This window comes from Gopherus flavomarginatus, chromosome 11, assembly GCF_025201925.1.
Source record: "Gopherus flavomarginatus isolate rGopFla2 chromosome 11, rGopFla2.mat.asm, whole genome shotgun sequence".
NCBI classification, from domain to species: Eukaryota; Metazoa; Chordata; order Testudines; family Testudinidae; genus Gopherus; species Gopherus flavomarginatus.
Window position 1 is genome coordinate 53,258,414 of NC_066627.1, and position 12,941 is coordinate 53,271,354.

At 48.1% G+C, this 12,941-nt stretch overlaps 1 protein-coding gene across 6 annotated transcripts in view; it reads right to left on the minus strand.

The window, feature by feature from the left end:
* The window catches only part of ELMO2 (engulfment and cell motility 2), a 63,897-nt gene that overhangs the window by 35,826 nt on the left and 15,130 nt on the right, over window positions 1–12,941 (minus strand). For 4 of the 6 annotated variants that reach the window (XM_050918994.1, XM_050918989.1, XM_050918991.1 and 1 more), the window contains exons 2-8: window positions 11,240–11,375; window positions 11,066–11,106; window positions 10,506–10,578; window positions 10,043–10,093; window positions 7,829–8,010; window positions 6,477–6,576; window positions 841–992 (exon numbers count right to left, since the gene is read on the minus strand). In XM_050918994.1, coding sequence (XP_050774951.1) covers window positions 841–992; window positions 6,477–6,576; window positions 7,829–8,010; window positions 10,043–10,093; window positions 10,506–10,578; window positions 11,066–11,106; window positions 11,240–11,317 — 677 coding nt within the window. In that variant the 5' untranslated portion in view covers window positions 11,318–11,375. Of the gene's footprint in view, window positions 1–840; window positions 993–6,476; window positions 6,577–7,828; window positions 8,011–10,042; window positions 10,094–10,505; window positions 10,579–11,065; window positions 11,107–11,239; window positions 11,379–12,941 lie in introns of those variants that run through there. The other 2 variants (XM_050918992.1, XM_050918995.1) reach the window with 2 other exon arrangements.

Below are 12,941 nucleotides of genomic sequence, written 5' to 3' on the forward strand. Positions count from 1 at the left end.
TGAGAGGATTTCTATTTCCTGCTTTCTAATCTTCTGTTTCCCAGTTGTAAGTACCAAAGATCAGATAGGAATTTATATGTTCTTTTGTATTTACATGTCTCTAGTTGGGTGAAGAGGGAAGTGCTTTTTGTTTCCAGGACTGAAATTAGAGAGGGTGGACTCCCTCTGTTTAGATTCACGGAGGTTGCTTCTGTGTATCTCTCCAGGAACACCTGGAGGGGGGGGAAGGGAAAAGGTTTATTTCCCTTTGTTGTAAGACTCAAGGGATTTGGGTCTTGGGGTCCCCAGGGAAGGTTTTTGGGGGGACCAGAGTGCCCCAAAACACTCTAATTTTTTGGGTGGTGGCAGTAGTACCAGGTCCAAGCTGGTAACTAAGCTTGGAGGTTTTCATGCTAACCCCCATATTTTGGACGCTAAGGTCCAAATCTGGGACTAGGTTATTGACAACACTGAAGTAATTTTGCTTTACAGCACCAAAGATTTTGTGCCATTTGGATTTATAAAAGAAAACCTTTGATTAACAATACAGTTTTAGGCCCCAATCCTGCCAACTATTCTGCACATGCATATTAATAACATTATTAATCCCACTGAAATCAGTGAGACTATTCACATGAGGGAAATTACTCATGTCCTCAAGTATTTCCAGGACTAGTGCCATAATTTTCCTATTTCTTGTTCTTTGCCTTTAGCAGATTTCTAAAATTCAGATAAGACACCCTACCAGTCATGCTATTTAAAATAGCACTGTTATGAATTTTAATATAAAATAATCTAAAAAAGTTTTACAAATCTCAGTTTAGTTTTAGATCTCTCCACTCTGGATTCTTGGATACTCACAGCTGGAGGTGAGAGATGAGCTGCCCCACAGTTATCTCCTCCGCTATCTTCTGGTACAGAGTCTGGCTGTTCAGCACCATGCTCTCTAGGATGGCTAGGGATCGCTGAAGAATAGAGACATCCACCAGGGGCTGACTCACGTATCCTGCAATCTAAAACCAGAGACACCAGCACCTCACCAGATGCCCACCACAGAGGTGATGTGACAAACCTGATACCAAAGTGCTTTGACGCAGGCTGGAAGAGGAGGCAGGCCTCAGAACACCAGAAGGAAGTGTAGCAACTACATCATGCTCTTAAAATCAGCGCCACCTCACCTTGCATCCAGCTGCCTGCAAGAGGCACACTGTTCCTGGAAGCTGCATGAGAGCAGGAGAAACCCGCTCAGTATGGAGCATGTGACATGCACCACAATCCCAGAAGGTCCAGCTGCTGCAACTGTGAGAAGGACACTACCCCAACTCTCAGAGGCCATGGCCTGGGCATCTCCTGCTTAACCTTCCTTAGCATAAGTCTGTCTCATTCATGCCTCATGTTGTACCTGCCACACAGAGATAAGAGATTCGGACATCCCTACAATCCTTATTGGCAGCATGCTGTAGGATTTTGTATCAAGAACCAATAACTACATTGTAGAAGCTGGAGATCTAAGCGCCTAGAGAAGCATAGGAGCAGTTTGAGATTGTGGGAGACACATATAAGCTGGTTGTTTCTGCTAGGATAGTGAACAGTGACACAATTAATGTTGACTTTTAAAATGGGCTGGGCTACAGCTATAGTTCACATTCTGGTAAGTCAAGTGGAAAAGGATAATTAGGTGGCCTTCAGATTCTATTTTGGCCCAACTACCAAATGCCCCAAAAACTAACTGCAATTTTTTTTTAAGTACCTCAGAAGCAGGAAGCCTGCCAAACAATCAGTGGGGCACTGGATGATCCAGGTGCTAAAGGAGCACTCAGGACAGACAAGGCCATTGTGGAGAAGCTAAATTAATTATTTGAATCGATCTTCACTGCAGAGAATTTGGAAGGAGATTCCCACACCTGAGACATGTTTTTTAGGTGACAAATCTGAGGAACTGTCCCAGATTGATGTGTCAGTACAGGAGGTTTTGCAACAAATTGATGAATTAAACAATAATAAATCACTAGGATAAGATGGTATTCACCAAGAGCTCTGATGAAACTTAAATACGAAATTATTTACTCCTAGGGGAATTCTGCGCCACTGCAAATGCAGAATTTAACAGAAATTGGTTTTTTGTCCATAATTTCTTTTCCCCCACAAAAGCAGCAAAGAGTTCTGTGGCACCGTATAGACTAACAAACGTACTGGAGCATGAACCTTCATGGGTGAATACCCACTTCATGCATCCGCTTTTACAGATCCAGACTAACATGGCTACCCCTCTGATACTTTCCCCTACAGAAATGGGCTGCAATACTGCTGGTCACCACTGGGGGCTGCTGGAGCCGGCAAAGCCCAGCTCTCACACACAAGACCCTGGGGAGGAGGGAGGGCAGGAGGCAGGGGACAGAAGCTAGAGGGTTCCTGCCTAGCAGCTGCAGTTCTCCACATGAGGGAAGGAGACAGCAGGAAACTCCACATAAGCCTGGGACCCAGCAGCAGGCTGTTTCTCCCTCTGGATCCCCGGCTGGTAGGGGGGCTGTGTTGGGGGGGGCCCACGGCTGGGATCAAAGGGGGGGAGCAGATGTCTGGGCTGGGGGTGGCCACAGCTGGGTTCTGGGGGCGGGGGGAAGGGGTTCAGGTTTATTGGCTGGGGGGCCTCCCCATGGCTGGACTCAGGGGGGCAAGTTGTAGGTGTTTGGCCACCCCTGCTGGGCTCGGGGCGCAAAGAAATAGGAACTGGGTTGTCATAGGGGTTTCTTTAATTCTCTACTCCTGGGGGAATTTTTGTGTGTCTGTATTGTTACAGACATACTTGCTGACAGATATTTTGAAATAAAATTACCAAAATAATTGAAACTGGCATGATTATCTAGTGTTATTTTGACAAATAAAATTTGCAGAATTTTAAAATATTATGTGCAGAATTTTTATTTTTTTGACATAGAATTTTTAATTTTTTTGGCGCAGTATTTTCCCAGGAGTAGAAATTGCAGAACTACTAACTGTGGTATGTAATCTATCCCTTAGATCAGCTTTTGTACTAGATGACTGGAGGATGGCTAATGTGATCCCGATTTTTTTAAAAAGCTCCATATTCCATCCTGGCAATTAGAGGCTAGTAAACCTAACTTCAGTACTAGGCAAACTGGTTGAAACTATAGTAAAGAACAGAATTATCAGACATACAGATGAACATGATTTGTTGGGGAGGACTCAATATGGCTTTTGTAAGGGGAAATCATGCCTCACCAATCTATTAGAGGGAGTCAAACAAACGTTAACAAGGATGACCCAGTCGATATAGTGTACTTAGACTTTCAGAAGCCTTTGACAAGGTCCCTCACCAAAGGCTCTTAAGCAAAGTAAGCAGTCATGGGATAAGAGGGAAGGTCCTCTCATAGATCAGTAACCGGTTAAAAGACAGGACACAAAGGGTAGGAATAAATTGTCAGTTTTCAGAATGGACAGAGCTACATAGCAAGGTCCCCCATGAATCTGTACTGGGACCTGTGCTGTTCAACATGTTCCTAAATGAGCTGGGAAAAGGGGTAAAAAGTGAAGTGGCAAACTTTGCAGATGACAAAATTACTCAGTACAGGTAAGTCTAAAGCAGACTGTGAAGAGTTACAAAGAGATCTCACAAAACTGGGTGACCGGGCAACAAAATGGAAGATGAAATTCAATGTTTATAAATGCAAAGTAATGTACATTGGAAATTCCAACTATACATACAAAACAATGGGGTCAAATTAGCTGTTACCACTCAAGAATGAGATCTTCAAGGCATTGTGGATAGTTCTCTGAAAATATCTGCTCAATGTGCAGAGGCAGTCAAAAAAGCTAACAGGATGGAGGATAGATAAGACGACAGAAAACATAATAATGCCACTATATAAATCTACAGTAGGCCCACACTTTGAATACTAAGTGCTGTTCTGGTTGCCCCATCTCAAAAAAGATATATTACAATTGGAAAAGGTACAGAAAAGGGCAGGAAAAATGATTAGGGGTATGGAACAGCTTCAATATGAGCAGAGATTAAAAAGACTGACTGTTCATCTTGGAAAAGAGATGACTGAGGAAGGATATGATAGAGGTCTATAAAATCATGAATGGTGTGGAGATAATGATTAGGTAAGTGTTATTTACTCCTTCACATAGCACAAAAACCAGGGGTCAAAGAAATTAATAGATAGCAGGTTTAAAAACCAACAAAAGGAGTACCTCTTCACACAATGGACAGTCAACCTGTGGAACTCGTTGTCAGGGGAAGTTGTGAAGACTAAAATATAACTCGGTTCAAAAAGGAATTAGATACATTCAAGGAGGATAGGTCCACTAATGGCTATTAGCCAAGATTGTCAGGGATGCAACCCCATGCTCTGGATGTCCCTAAGCCTTGGACTGCCAGACACTGGGACGGGACACAGGGGATGGATCACTCGATAAATTGCCCTGTTCTGTTCATTCCTGTTAAAGCATCTGGCACTAGCCACTGTTGGAAGACAGGATACTGGGGTAGATGGACCATTGGTCTGACCCAGTATAGCCGTTCTTCTGTTCTTGTATCTTATGGAGTTGTTTCAAACTGTCCCCAGAATCAGAAAGACAGCACTGCAGTACCTATACTAGAGTCGTGTTTTCTCTGCAATAACAAGGGCTAGAAACTCAGTTTTATTTTTAATTGAAAGCTGAGATTCTGAAGCACAATTCTATGGATGATTCCCCAAGCGGAGTACCCCAATGGTCGGTCCTGGGGCCGGTTTTGTTCAATATCTTCATTAATGATCTGGAGGATGGTGTGGACTGCACTCTCAGCAAGTTTGCAGATGACACTAAACTTGGAGGAGTGGTAGATACACTGGAGGGTAGGGATAGGATACAGAGGGAGCTAGACAAATTAGAGGACTGAGCCAAAAGAAACCTGATGAGGTTCAACAAGGACAAGTGCAGAGTCCTGCACTTAGGATGGAAAAATCTCATTCACTGTTACAGACTAGGGACTGAATGGCTAGGAAGCAGTTCTGCAGAAAAGGACCTACGGGTTACAGTGGACAAGAAATTGGATAGGAGTCAACAATGTGCCCTTGTTGCCAAGAAAGCTAACGGCATTTTGGGCTGTATAAGTATGGGCATTGCCAGCAGATTGAGGGACGTGATCATTCCCCACTATTCAACACTGGTGAGGCCTCATCTGGAGTACTGTGTCCAGTTTTGGGCCTCACACTACAAGAAGGATGTGGAAAAATTGGAAAGAGTCCAGCGGAGGGCAACAAAAATGATTAGGGGGCTGGAGCACATGACTTATGAGGAGAGGCTGAGGGAACTGGAATTATTTAGTCTGCAGAAGAGAAGAATGGGGGGGGATTTGATAGCTGCTTTCAACTACCTGAAAGGGGGTTCCAAAGAGGATGGATCTAGACTGTTCTCAGTGGTACCTGATGACAGAACAAGGAGTAATGGTCTCAAGTTGCAGTGGGGGAGATTTAGGTTGGATATTAGGAAAAACTTTTTCAATAGGAGGGTGGTGAAGCACTGGAATGGGTTACCTAGGGAGGTGGTGGAATCTCCTTCCTTAGAGGTTTTTAAGTTCAGGCTTGACAAAGCTCTGGTTGGGATGATTTAGTTGGGAATTGGTCCTGCTTTGAGCCAGGGGTTGGACTAGATGACCTCCTAAGGTCCCTTCCAACCCTGATATTCTGTGAATACACAGGCTATAATCTGATCCCTGCCCCCTGTGCCTGCCCACCACTCTGATCCCAACCCTTCCTCCAAAAGTGATCTAGTGTAGCAGAGCTCAGACAGAAGCAGAACCCAGACATCTATAACACTGGTGGTTGCTGCTGTGTCCTGTCTGCCCAGGTGAGCAGGAGCCAAGCGCTGCAATCACCAAACATGAATCTACAGGAACCACCATGAACAGAGACCCATTTCCTGAACGGAGTAGAACCCAGCCAGAATTCAGGTCAGCAGGGTGTTCATAACACTCCCTGCTAGCAACAATGACACTGCAGGGGGTGGGCTGTGCTAGAGCTGCAGGTGCGGTCTGAATAGTCAGCAGGAAAGCTTTCCACCTCCTCTGCTAACTCCAGACACAGACTGCAACACAGACAAGCCTCCAGCAGAAAATCCACTGGGAAAATGTTTGGAGTTAAGCTGTTCCTTTCTCACTTCTTCCATGCCATACCTGCACCATGTGTGTGTATCACATGCCCTACTTCACCACTCTACGCCAGGCCTTCCTCCACATCATGTCTCCTTCCCTACCCCATGCCACACTACACCCACTTCCCCCACAGTATCATGTCCTGTTCTCCCCACAGGCCACGCCATATCTCCGTCCCGCTCATGGCACACCTTCCCCATTCTCCCCCTCCTCCTATGTCATATGTGTGCCACACGTTCCCTTTTTCACTCCTCCCACTACCATATGCAACTCTCCTCCCCCTTATGCCACACCTCTGCTGCTCCACACAGCACCCCTCCCCCTTTTCCTCGAGCCACACCTGTTTGATGAAGGTTATTGAAACCATGTCCCAGGAGACAATGCCATGGTCCATGAGCTCCAGGAAGGCAGTCAAGGTGAACGCCAGCATCTCGCTGTAACTGAGAGGTCAAAGGGGAGTGTGATTACAGGAGATACAAAAACCAGCCTGGGCAGAAGACACAAGCCACTCAGCAAACGCTGTGGCTTCACAGGATTCACCCCACCCCCAGTCTTCCAGCCAAAGCATCTGCTCCACACAGCCCCTTAACTGGTCAGAGGGTTCATTACTAAGAGGCAAGATATTCCACTGCTCTGCCTCTGCAATGCCTCGAGCCTCAGCTCTCACAGCTAGGTCTCCTGTGTGTCAAGATACAGAGTTATCCCTAAGACACTGCACTGGCTTCTACAGTGCTCCCAGGCCTTGCTCAAGTGATATGGTCTATCATATGAAGTGCTATGCATGCTAAGCATTATTAGTATTAAGTGACATGCACCATCCATGTCCCTGTAAATAACCCTCTGCACTGACTGGGTCCCACGTTTCTACTTAAAAGAGGCACCCTGGCAAAGCTGCTCCAGCAAGATCCAAGAGGACAAATACCAGTGTAAGGCTTCCCATCTCTCCAACACAACCTGACAAGCTGTTCTACCTTGGACAGGATCTTCTGCCTAATAAGAGTCTGGCATAGTCAGCCACAACAATTCCACCTTTTGCAATTTGGTTGTACCCTGAGAAGCAGCTATGAACTATGCCAATACACTCTGGAAAAAGTCTGCCAGGTTTCTGAGTGGTTAACGGGGGCATGTGCACGCTGTACCTGTAATTTCTGAGCAGCCAGACTGCAAGGAAAACACAAACTTCAAGACAGAAACTCTGTCTTATTTTTTGCTATTCCTGTCTTTTCCATTTTGCGCCAGATTGTCTTATTTGGTCTTAAAAGGAATGGGATCCAATTTCAGCAACTCGAGACCATATACTGCTGACTTTTCCCCAGCAAGAACATTTAACACTATCTTTTAAAACCATCTAAAGATGCATGAGCAAGATTTCTAAAAGACTCGAGAACTTAAGTGGAAGGGAATGAGGGTGACTGTTAAAATTAAGTTTCCCCCCGATATTTTAAGTTTCAACAGTTATAACTGTTTCTCCTCTTTTCTGTGTGTTTAATAAATGTCTTTCATGGTGATTGTTATATTGGCAGTTGCCAGAGATAACCTGTCATAAAACCCTGAGTTTAACATTGTAACAGTAAACAAATGTTTTAAAAAAATTCTAATCCCTGCTGGAACCAAGGCAGTTGCTGCGGCACCCCCAGCTTCCTCCCCCGAACCAGTCCCTGCTCCAAGAGTCCGGAGTAAAGGAACACTTACTGGGACAGAAGCTTGGTGCCACTTTCCACCAGCCGTGTCAGCACTGTGATGCCCTCCATGTTGATGAACTCTGTGGCAAAAGTCACATCTGCAGACAATTTAGCCAGTTCCTTCATGGCATCCAGTCGGGCCTCCATACTGTGTGACTGGGTCCTCTCCATCAGCTGTCGTGCTGCCCTGGACTGGGAGACAGGTGAGATCTTGCCAGTTACTCATGGGTCTGCTGACACTTCCTGAGCCTCTGCCAGGGATGCAGCAATGGGCAGAAGGAACATAGCAAGGCCAAAGGGTTACTGGAACTGGCAGAATAGAAACCAGTTGTCTAGGCAAATTGAGTTGGGATCAGGAATGCTGCTCTCAGCTGTAACTACAGCCAATTGGCAGGTGGGTCAAGTGTTAGTTTCTAATGCTGGATAAATCACCCAATCCCACTCCAGCATCTACAGACGTTGAAAGTGGGAACCATAAGAAATATGAGTCCTCAAAAGACCTTTTAATTCCAAAGAAAAATCTCTCTAAAGCTTTTTAATGCATCCACCACTTTTTCTTCTTTCCATCTATCCTCACACTGAAGGAGATAGAACTCTTCTCCACTTCTCACACAAAACTAGTATGCTACTTTGTTGTGTGGTTAAAAAACAGCTGCCATCTCCCATCTCACAGGTGGCTGCATTTCAAAGGAGGACAAGTGATCCCTGTGTAAGCTGCTTTTTAAAATGTACACTGCTACCCCGATATAACGCGACCTGATATAACACGGGTTCGCATACAACGCGGTAAAGCTCTGACATGCTGCTCTGAGCAGCGTGTTAAGGGTGCTGGGCTGGGGCCGAGGGGTTGGATAAGGGGCCAAGGATCTTGGGGGCAGTCAGTGGCTCTCCCCCAGCCAGGATCTAGGAGGCAGGAGCTGTGGGGGGGAAATTTTGGGGGCCCTGCAGTCCCAGAGTGGCCTGGGAGATTAGGGGTGCCGGGAGCAGTCCACTCTGCTTCCCTCGCCCAGCCCCAGCTGTGTTGCTCAGGGGAGGGGGCTTGGGGAAAGGATCCCCCCGGCACTCACCAGCAGAAGCGGAGCAGCCCGGCACCAGCCCGCTCCATTCCGCCAGCTCCCAGCTGCAGGGCTCCGCTTTCCACCGCAGGTGAGTGTGGGACCTTTCCCCAACCCAACACCCCCTCTTCCCTCCCAGCGACATGGCTGGGGCAATGAAAGCGGAGCAGGCTGGGGCAGCGTCGCTCCGCTTCCCACCGCAGGTGAGTGTGGGACCTTTCCCCAACCCAACACCCCCTCTTCCCTCCCAGCGACATGGCTGGGGCAATGAAAGCGGAGCAGGCTGGGGCTGAGTCGCTCCACTTCCTGCTGCAGGTGAGTGTGGGACCTTTCCCCAACCCAACACCCCCTCTTCCCTCCCAGCGACATGGCTGGGGCAATGAAAGCGGAGCAGGCTGGGGCTGCGTCGCTCCACTTCCTGCTGCAGGTGAGTGCGGAGGGCATCGTTTCCCCCAACCTCCTTACACTCACTGGCAGCGGGAAGCAGAGCACCGTGGCTGAGAGATGGCAGAGTGGAGCGGGCTGGTGCTACGTTGCTCCGCTTTCCGCCGCTGCCTGTGAGTGCCTGTCAGGGGGCAAGATGTGTGGATAGGGGTCGGAGCAGTCAGGGGATGAGGTCCTGGGGGTGATTAGGGACAAGGGGGCAAGGCAAGTTCGATATAATGCGGTCTCACCTATAACACGGTGAGTTTTTTTGTCTCCTGAGGATCGCGTTATATCGGGGGAGGTGTATTTATTTTTACTGTTATGTGACTGTGGTAGTCCCCAGCATCCATTCAGGATTGGGCCCTATTGTGCTGGGCGCTGTGCACTCAGGAAGACACAAGCCTTGCTCCAAGGAATTTAAACTCTAATTTAAAGCAAGATGCAACAAGAGAAGTGGGGAGGCAGGAGGAGCTAATGGGGTGAAATTGTGAGGTTACATCACCTCACCAGGGATGCAACTCAATGGGTCAAGTCACTGAAACTATTTATTTTTCTCTTGTAAGTAAATCAGTAAAGCTGGCTCTTCCTGCTTGGGGCTAAACTGCTGCTCATAGTGGGCATCATCTTTCAGTTTAGTCCACCAAGCAGCAGAAGTAGGCCCAGTACCAGGAGGAGGAGCAGGGAGTAGGCCCAGTGGCTGGAACGAGCCTATGGCAGAGACACAGCTGAAGGAAGGCATATACCGGGGAGACAGCCAGCTGCAGGATGGTCCCATTTTTAATGTCACAGCGAGTCTGCAAAGAGAAAAGAGAAATGAGCAGTGTGAGGTAGTGATGGGGAAGTGCAGTTGGCCATGACCTGTGCACCTATGTATGTGTGTGTGCAAACACACACACACACGGAGGGAAAGGAGTTGTTGGACCATATGGTCCCTGTGCCCAAAAACACGTTGTGGGGAGGAAGGGGAAGGTGGGCCATGGGATAGCTGTGCCCAGTCAGGTGTAGGGGTGAGGGGAAGAAGGGTTGGGACTGCATTGGTTAATGTAAGTTTCCATGTTTAGTGGCCACTAAAGGAGGAGGAGGAGGAGAATGGTGGGGAAAAAGCCCCATCCAGTAATGGGGACAGCTTCAGCTCAAAGCTGGCCAATGTAGAGACTCCTTCAAATCCCTTCCCTGGGGACCATCACACCATCCCCCCGTACTGACCTGTTCTGTGATGTACAGCTGGGGCCCATCAGCATATCGCAGGGTATAGTATTCAGGGTTTGGCAGCGACCACCTGGCAGGGGGGAGGATGACACATAAGGCCCTGTCTCTTCCTTCTACCAGGCCACCACCTATGTCCAGGGCTAGGACTCAGACTAGGGGTGGCCTGTTCCAAGTGTAAAGAAATGGAGATTTGGAGAGAAACCCCAGTGAGAAGATTGTGGTTTCTGAAGAGGAGGGAGAAGGTGGGATCTCAGCCTGAATAAGACCAGGAGCCAAGGGAAACTCTGTGAAGGCTGGACTGCAGAAACCTTAGAGGCAGCCAGGTCAAGCCTCAGGAGCCCTGAGTACCAGGGCACAAACGTACACAGCAGGGGATCCCATTACCCAGGAGTTCACTCTCCTAGCTAGAGCCCTGGCTTGCCCCATGTCCAGGTTTGGAAGCCTGGAGGGAGGCAGTCCACACTGTGCCAACAGCACATCTGGTAGGGTATGCGAAAGGCCAGGCCCACCAGGGTGACTGGTCTGCTACAGCAGGGCCTCCAGAAAGCCAGACTCACCCATCACAGACCTCCTTGATAACAGACGCCAGGGGCCTTTTCTAGAACAGAAAGAGAGAGTGCTCAGCAATGACCCTTTCTCCCAGCCACAAGGGGAAGCTTCATGATTCCGTTTCCCCATGTTTCAGCACCATGCTCCAAGTCCCTCTCCTGCACTCAGCACCCAATTCTCACCTGGTCTATTTCAAGCAGTTGGGCATTGGCTCCAGGCCATTCAACAGCCACTTTCACAATGTCCGCGGGCGGTGGCATAGCTCCAGACTACTCCAGTTCCTTCTGAGATGGGGGAAGACAGCATCCACCCCCAAACCTGCTGAAAGGGGAGATGGTGAGCAGCTCTTTTCGATCCATTTGGGTTCCTATATTGCACCCATCCTCACAGCACCTGAGCACCTGCAGGAGGATCATCTCGTGCGAAGCAGGGTTGGGCCTTTGGATAGGAAACATATAGGCAGTCTGTGGAGTGCACCCACCAGTGTTGCCATACATAGCAGTTATTCTATCCCATCTCCTACAAAACCTCAGACTGCCCCTCTGGCTGACAGTCAGAATGAAGGGTCCCACATGGTCCATCCTACCAGGGGCTTTCATGAAATGAACACACAACATTGCAGGGCATAGACATTCAGTAAATTCCATGGCAGAGATCAGAAAGGTGCTGCAAATTCTCATTCCTTAGGCGAGTGATCCCCCCCAACTCTAGTGCAAATACCATCGCAGGATCATAATGAGTTCAGCATTCATACTTTAAAGGCTGAGGCTCTGTCTACACTACAAATTACTTCAGTATAATATATGTCGCTCAGGGGTGTTAACCCACACTCCTGAGCAACATAAGTTACACCAACCTAAGGGCCAGTGTAGATAGCACTATGTCAACGGGAGAGCTTCTCTCACTACTCTTTCATAGCTACTGTCTCTCGTGGAGGCAGGAATTATTAAGCCAATAGGGGAACTCTCTCCTGTCAACTTAGAGCATCTTCACCAGAAGCTCTACAGCAGCGTAGCTGTAAATGATGTAGTGTAGACATCGCCTAAGTCTGTAAATGTGTTGAGCTAGGACAAGACTCCTCAAGTGTTCCCCAAGCTGGAGGTCAGGGGTACCATTCCACAGAGTATGGTATTGTACGTTATGGGGTTTTATGCCTTAGCAGCAGGCATTGGCCTCTGGTGCACCCATTTTATCTCCTTTTCAATGACTCTCAAGATGCTTATACAGGATTGACAAGATTTCTCTCTTGTACATTTCCAAGTATATTTCAATCAGCTGAAGGAGCCAAAGGAACAGCCCCTGAGAGCGAGGGGGCAGGTATAACACAGGTCACAGTAGGGCAAGATTCCACACCCACAAGTACATCTCAGCCTTGACTGGAATGGCCCCAGAGGCAAGTTGAGTCTCTGTGACCCATTAAGTCCTTGCCTGTTGAGGAGGCCAAGAACTGCGAATTATAGTGGTGGTTGTGTACTGGACACATCATCCAGCTCCTAGTGGACTGAGACCAAACCACTCAGTATAGCAAAGAAAATGTCAGCTGGAAATGACTCAGAGACACTTGCCCTAGGCCCTCCTGCAGAGATTAATAGCTATATCAACCCACTCCTGTCAGCACTGGATGCTCCCCAGCCCACTCCCTGCTTGCCCCAGTGGCTGGGTAATGCAACACAAACAGACCAGAGTCACAACTGTGCAGCCTGGGCTTGTGCCCAGGAGAGAAATGATTTTCAGAAAACAGGTCAGAAATTAACTTGTTACCAGGCTACAGCTTCATGCTGAGAAAAGAGCAGGGTTGGGGGGTTGCAGGTCTCCGCAGCAAGCCCTCTGGCCTTGCTCTGCCAAAACAGCCTGGGTGACAGAGGTTAGGGACTTGCTGTCATT